Below are 8067 nucleotides of genomic sequence, written 5' to 3' on the forward strand. Positions count from 1 at the left end.
GGTTTGTTCAGTCTTTTTTTGTGGTGCATGTGACTATAGGACTCTGACTGTGACTCTTCAATTCTGACCAGGTGTTTGACCCTGATACTATTTGGAATTCCCAGATTATATTTGGAATTCCCACATTATAAAGCTACATAAACTACAGATGTTTTTCATGTTACTTATTGAAAATTAATAGTTACTTATAATACATAAAAGGGAACCCTCTGATTGTGTATTCAGTCTATCTTTAAAGTGCTTATTTTCACACTGTAATTGTCCTTGAGTAATTGGAAATGGTGGAGATAAGTGTTGATTTCTAGGTTGCTTACAACATGGCTACAATATTTCATCATGTTTGGATGTTGTGTGGCTCTGCCCAACATTAAGCATGGCTTTCCTAAACTAAGTAATATTGCCTTTACTCTGACTAGGAGAAATTCTTTAATGGATTTAAATGAGATCCTTTATACATAGATCTCTAGCTTTGCATTAATCTGAGCTTATGCTTTAACAAGTTATGAATCTCTCATTACTAGTTGCTTTTCTTGTGGAAAAAGAGGCACATTAATTTTTTACTTGAACTCTTTCACAATGAGCTGAACAATCTTAGTAGAAATTGTTTGGCATATTCTGCTTATAATTTACCCTCAGAGCAGAGGGAATACCTATCTTCAGTGAACACTTGTCAATAAACAGTGAGTTCCACTACCCCTCGGTGTCTCAGAGGCTCTCTGCTATTTCCCAGTCGGTTCTGTCAGGGCCCCACCCTTTCAGTCTACATGTTATGATTAAGACATTTTCCGTGCCTGTCATGGTGCTGTCTGGTGGAGGATAATTTGGTGTATTCTATTCTTAACCTCTTTTTGGTCCTTATCTTCTGGTTCCCCCCTACATTACAGTGTATATCTAATTGCTTTTTTCCCCCCGTGTTTTCTTTTCAGATCTTTGCCTTCCCACCTAAACATCAGTTATGAGGACTTTTTCTCTGCCCTTCGTCAATATGCAGCCTGTGAACAGCGTCTGGGAAAGTAGTGGTCATTGGTTGCATAATTTGATTTGAGGCTTGTGGAGGAAATGACCCAAGTGACTCTGATGTTTACAAAGCACCTATGAAACCCTGTACACACCTAGTTCATAATCCTCATAATTTATCAACAAACACAAAAAAGTGTCTTACTTGAGAGTGAGTGTGTGTGTGTGCGTGTGCACGTGCACACATGTGCACGTTTGTATGTATGGAAATAAACTTATAAATGGGGACGTATTGGAGAAGGAAATACATAGACCTACAACTTTGAGCAAATAGCAGCGATGTTTTAGGAACTGAAATGTCACACTTAAAGTCTTCAGCCCAGCTACTTCCCTATTTTTGTGGGGAGAAGAGGGCCTGATTAGAACTGTTCTGGTTGTGTTTGGCGGGAGGGGAATAATTTTTGTTCAGTCCTTCTTAGTGACCAAACTTTAATTTTTAAGAATAATATATTGACTTACTGAACTGAAGCATTCTGAGTTGAAAGGAGCTCCAGAGGAGTGGAGTTCTGTGTTGCTCACATGTTAAAATCTTGCTCACCTTCAGAGCAGAGGGAATACCTATCTTCAGATATCCGTCCATTTTCATCTCTTAATTGTAGTCAAAAGTATGACTTGAGAGTGTTGCTCTGGTGTCTGTATTCTGGGTTCTGAAGATTATTTGAAAAATAACTCTTACTACATTGAAATGCAGACTTTTAAAAATTTAAATATTGGATTAGGCAGTCAAAAAAACCAAGCAAGCATAAAAGGTCATTAAGTTGTAATCTTGATAGTAAAGGTGGAAAACTAATTATAAATGGAAAGAAAGTTTTGATTTCCTTTTTTGTTTGATGGGCAGTATGCCATATTATACCCAAAGTTCGTTTAAAAAATATTTCCATCAACTATTTTTATTTAAAATAAACATTTGAGGGAAGTTACCAAGGCAGCTTTTTTCCTCAAAAGTAACCTGTTCCTCTTTGGAATAGCACATTTTAGGGGCATGGTTAATACCTGAGATTTTTACTCAGTAAATCCTGATGGTTACTGTGTGTAAAATATCTTTAAGTAGGATTGAAGGCCTCTGTGGGGAATAAAATATTACCAAAGTCTATAAAAATAAATTTTATATGTTCTCTTTTATGACAGAGAGCAGCACTGGTTCTCTTATTTTTAAAATGAATAATTGATTTCTTGATAGGTGTTTAATATTTCTTCCCTCACTGCTGATTCTTAGATAGAAACCATTCTTTATATTTGATAGACTGTTTTCAGAAAACCCTTATCAACAAGTGTACAATACGTATCTAAAACTATACATTTAGAATGGAGCAGTTTAATACTAGATCTCAGAAGTTTGAAAAATAGCAAAGAAGACTGGATTTGGAAAGCATGGTCTACAATTGCTTGTCAAATTCTGAAGCTATGAAGAATAAATGTTTCAACTTTGGATTATGAAACCCCATTTATGATTTTTTAAATACACTTGAAATAAAAATGATTAAACTAAATTTTGGTCCAGTGACATTACTTTGCACTGCATAATCCATTATACGTTGTATGACTTTTTTTTTTGTTTTAATTTATTACTGAGAGTTTTGTGTGAAGCTACAGCATATCTAATCAGAGAATTTCTGATTCCTTATACTGTGATTATGTTATATTGAGGCATTTGTAGTGCAGCTTAAGACTGAATTTATGCCTTTTGTAAACATGATAGGTATAAATGTCTTATAAGCATTCTGGAGTATGTATAGCTTTAATGAATGAAATTTAATGGACCTGATTAAAATGAAGGGATTTGATCTTTGTTAAAGTTAAGTTAGTCAAATAAATTACCTACTGGAATATAGCCCAGGCCAGTAAAGGTTTAATATTTGCATTTTCATGCTTTTATTTTCTCCTTCCATTCATAAGTATATACTTGAAAGTACATCTGTAGCCTATGATTTAAGCCTCTTGAAGTTCTAGGAAGAGGCAAACTACAAACTACTAGGATTCTGATTTCAGATATAGTCATTCCAGAACCTTCTCTTTATGAGTTCACCTGCTAGTACAATCTCCACAACTTGAATAGCATTGGTTGTTCTATAATTCCTGCCAAAAGCATCACAAGTTGTACATCATCAAGTCTCCCTTTGCACTCCCAAGAACTGGTAATTTTAAACAAAAGTATGTGTGTTTATTTGTATTGGAAAATATTGTCTTTAAATTGTTTCTTGTTGACACTCCCCACAATGGAAAAATTACTGAATTAAACCTGTTTTATGGATGGCAGCTTGGAGCATAGCAAGAAGTTGGAGGATTTGAATTCCATTCCCAGTTCTCATTGTGTTTTGTTTGTTAAAACTATAATAATCGGTTACTGTTATAAAGTTTAAAAGGTGGTTTTAATGTGAATAGCAAATTCTGGTATATCATGACTAAAGTTTAAGGATGCCTGTCTTTGAGAGGAAGGTGTTATAATATTAATGAACAGTGCCAAATACACTGTGCATATCTGCAATTTAATATTTGAATGTATGTTACTGGATTAGCTCCCTCCTCCTTCTGTGTGATGGTACCATGCATAGAGTCAATCAGATCCTTGTGATGTTTTGTATGGACTTTGACAACATGTAAATAATGTGTAAAGCCGGTTTTTATGATTAAGGAATCAAATTTATTGAATTTTATTATTGAAAGTTGAAACTTAACATGTATGAACAAAAACCAATAAAAGAATATACTCTTTTCATTGACTATAGTATTATGTGAATGCTACATTTATTCTGAACACTTAGGGGCTGCAAAAATGTAATAAGAAATGCATATGACTAGATAGCAATACTGTTTTTTTTAGATGGTATGCTCTTGATTGAAGTATATTCTCACTTTTACCAGGTTAAACATTTGAAATCTTATAATGTTACTTGCTTTTTGATAGATAATAGTGAAATAAATTCAGCTTTGCCATTGCTAGAGTTGTCAAAATTCCACAGTAATTAAAATTTGAATTTTCACCAAATATGAAATTTCCAAATTAAAAACGTATTTGTGTACTCTTTTAAAAAGGAATTTGATAGTTCTTGTCAAATGAGAAAATTTAAAGGTAAGAGTTATGGTTTGTCTTATGCTGTATAGACTATTCACCTCCTAACTTGAAGGTCTAATCATAAGACAATTGTTGTTTTGTGCATAGTTTTCATCTAAAATTAAGTTTACCAAAGGTAAATAACTGCTTACTAGGAACTTCCTTTAGCAAAAATTACTATAAAGTTCAGGACAGTTTGAAATAAAACCCAGGAAACAAGATTAATGTGAGCAGTTCTCCAAGATCCTAGCTGGTAGGACGTAAACTGTGATACAATGGGTAGGAAAAGGTAGTGCAAAAAGAATTTCTCAAGGTTTAAAAAATATACTTTTCATTATAGGAAAAAGAAGATTCAGAGAAACAAAGGAATGTAACCTTATTGATTACATTTTTGGTGATCACCAAGAATTTTTTGTACTTATATTTTAAAAAATGTATTCTACTGTAACAAGTTAATAAAGAGATTTTTTTAAAAACTATAATCTAGAAATTGAGAGTCTTGCATTCTCTTTGGTATTTGATTATTGTGTCTGGATATAAATTACAATAGCACATGAAAATAAAATGTTTTAAAAAATTATAGTCCACATTCAGTTATTCTTAATATTTAATGTTGGCCCAAATTCTTCAAATAATTTTATGCTCATCTCTTCTCTCATTTAGTGTTCAAGGACTGTTAATTTTAGCATGATGTATCCAGATGATTGCAACAAATAAAATTAAATGTACTCTGAGGTCAAACTATTAGCAATATCTGCTATTGACTGTTCATAGTCCCCTTCATTAGTATTAGTAATTTAAGTTGCTGTTACGAGGACAAGAAAAGCATCTGGCTTGGAAAAGGCAATCCTGGAAAAAACAAAAAATTCAGAATATGGATAAATGCTAACAGCATAGTTCTATCCTTGTATAGAGTAATGTTTCCATTCTGATAAAGATTTATTTCAATTGCTATATCATGGATTTGGTTCTATGAGTGCTTTATTTTAATAAATGTGTATTTTTCAGTGTTAATTATCAGTAACAGCTATACTTAATAACTGCCTTAAATTTCTTATTTCTTTTTTTTAGATATCAGATCTCACTATATTGCCCAGGCTAGGCTTGAATTCGGTCTCAAGCGATCGTCCCACTTCAGCTTCATGAGCAGCTGGGCTGACAGGTTGTGTGCCACCATGCCAGGCAAATTTTTTATTTTACGTGAAATAGAAGTAGATATAGGTAATGATAATAGTAACCAACTGTTGTCACCATGTATTTTAATTAGATTTCAGACAATTAGAAAATGGGACATCCAGAAAAATGTGGAAGCTACTTACCTGGGGATGTTTGACATGGCGTTCATTTTTCTAGTGCAGTGGTTCTCACCTGGAGTGATTTTGCCCCCCAGTGGACATTTGACAACAGGAGACATTTTTGTCGTAACTCAGGAGGTATACTAGTGGTATCAAGTGGGACGAAGCCAAGGATGCTGCTAAACATGCTGCAATACACAGGACAGCCCTTGCAACAAAGAATTAGCCTCAAATGTCAGTAGTGTCAAGTCTCAGAATCTTTGGTCTAGTGTGATTTCTATAATTTTGTCACTTAATTTGTGGGAAGGTGGGGTGGTACTGGATGTTGCCTAAAATTTATCCTATAGGTTAATTTTTTAAAACATCAGATTTATTTAGAATTCATTCTAGATCCTAGAGATACATTATATGTGCATATTTTAATTGTATGAAATGATATATTAACATTGCCCACTCATTAATTATATTCATGATGTTCACATTTATCTTTGACATTTGACCTATCAGTTTTCCAAAGTCTATTGGTTTGTTGTCTTAAGTTTATTTGAAAGAAAATGTTCTTTGACAGATAGTAATGTTTTATCCGTATACTAAGTTATGAGAAATCTCATGCTTCAGATAACCCATTGTATAAACATTAAATTAGCAGTTTCTCCCATTCATTCTGTAGGTAATTGTGATTTCCACAGTTTAATGAGATAGGGTCTCACTCTGTCATCCAGGCTGGAGTGCAGTGGTGCAATCTCTGACCCCCAGGCTCCCACCTCAGCCTCCTGAGTAGCTGGGACCACAGGTGCACATTATCGGGGAGACATCACATGTCGACAGGTTCCATGATGCCCCCCAAGCCGTAAAACCAGCAAGTTTTTATTAGTGATTTTCAAAAGGGGAGGGAGTGTACGAATAGGGTGTGGGTCACAGAGGTTACCGTGCTTCACAAGGTAATAAAATATCACAAGGCAAATGGAGGCAGGGCGAGATCACAGGACTGGGGTGAAATTAAAATTGCTAATGAAGTTTTGGGCACGCATTGTCATTGATAACATCAGGAGACAGGGTTTGAGAGTAGACAACCGGTCTGACCAAAATTTATTAGGCGGGAATTTCCTCATCCTAATAAGCCTGGATGCACTATGGGAGACTGGGGCTTATTTCATCCCTTATCTACAACTGTAAAAGACACATCCCTAGAGTGGCCATTTTAGAGGCCTGTCCCTAGGAACGCATTCTCTTTCTCAGGGCTGTTCTTTGCTGAGAAAAAGAATTCAGCGATATTTCTCCTATTTGCTTTTGAAAGAAGAGAAATATGGCTCTGCTCCACCTGGCTCTCAGGCAGCCAGACGTAATGGTTATCTCCCTTGTTCCCTGAACATTGCTGTTACCCTGTTCTTTTTTCAAGGTGCCCAGATTTCATATTATTTAAACAATTTGTGCAGTTAATGCAATCACCACAGGGTCCTGAGGCGACATACACGCTCAGCTTACGAAGATGACGGGATTAAGAGATTAAAGACAGGCATAGGAAATCACAAGGATATTGATTGGGGAAGTGATAAATGTCCATAAAATCTTCACAATTTATGTTCAGAGATTGCAGTAAAGATAGGTGTAAGAAATTATAAAATATTAATTTGGGAAACTAATAAATGTCCATGAAATCTTCACAATTTATGTTCTTCTGCCATGGCTTCAGCCAGTCCCTCCATTCGGGGTCCCTGACTTCCCGAAAGACAACACCATGCCTGGCTATTTTTTTTTTTTTTTTGTAGTTTTGGAAGAGACGGTCTCGCCATGTTGCCCAGGCTGGTCTCAAACTCTTGAGCTCAAGCAATCTGCCTGCCTCAGCTTCCCAAAGTGTTGGGATTACAGGCATGAGCCACTGCGCCAGGCCAAAAATGATCTTTAAAATGTGTGTTTGTAACACAACTATGGCTTGTTTTTGAGGTCACATCTCCAAGAACAGACTAAATCACTGTTAAATTTCTTTACCTCTTGTTTTTAAATAATTCATCTGGTGGTCTTTTTTTAGTCTTCTGAAAGCACAACATTGATTGAGGTGGTTTCAACCTTCTGTGATTTCCACAAATAAGTAGTTAGAATGTTTTTTATAAAGGAATTTTGCTTGCCCTGGAGATAGATGACTTTTCTAGGGGATAATAAAAGGGAAATACACCTGCTATTGTTCAGGTACATATGAGATGTAAATGTATATGAGAAACTAGTCCTCATAACTCTGTCATTGACTGGAGTGTGCAGGGCACACCAAATGTAAACAATCCAAGAGATTAATAGGAAAGTACAAAAAATCTCCAGGCAAATGATTTCATTAAATATTAATTTATGAGTTACTTGGAAGCTGAAAGCTATCTATACATGAGTATGCAGAATATCAAATTGGTTGCAAATCCAAACTATCAGATGTACTGTAAGGTATCAGATGCCTATTAGATGTTAAGACCAGCTACAATGCTCATAGCATATCAGTTGGTGATGCCTTTAATTATTTTAAAGGAAATAATCAGTTTCCCTACTGCCTACTCTTCTGAGCACTGGAAGAAAAAAGCAAAGTTAACAAAATGAACCTGTGTGCTTCAGAATTTGGATTTTTGTCAGTTAAAAGGAGAAATAAGTATTACACATAAAACAGCACTACTTAGTTACTAAACTGGTGATTATGTCCAAGAATTCTCTATTTTAAAAAAA

The 8067-nt window shown here is 35.0% G+C and overlaps 1 protein-coding gene across 1 annotated transcript in view; it reads left to right on the top strand.

Moving 5' to 3' along the window:
- The window catches only part of NUS1 (NUS1 dehydrodolichyl diphosphate synthase subunit), a 33578-nt gene extending 29836 nt beyond the window's left edge, over positions 1-3742 (top strand). Inside the window, exon 5 of the mRNA XM_009242189.4 lies at positions 927-3742. Within this exon, the coding sequence (XP_009240464.2) occupies positions 927-1017 (91 nt within the window). The 3' untranslated portion in view covers positions 1018-3742. The remainder of the gene's footprint in view (positions 1-926) is intronic.
- Positions 3743-8067: the final 4325 nt, after the last annotated feature.

Source organism: Pongo abelii, chromosome 5, assembly GCF_028885655.2.
Source record: "Pongo abelii isolate AG06213 chromosome 5, NHGRI_mPonAbe1-v2.0_pri, whole genome shotgun sequence".
Taxonomy (NCBI): Eukaryota; Metazoa; Chordata; class Mammalia; order Primates; family Hominidae; genus Pongo; species Pongo abelii.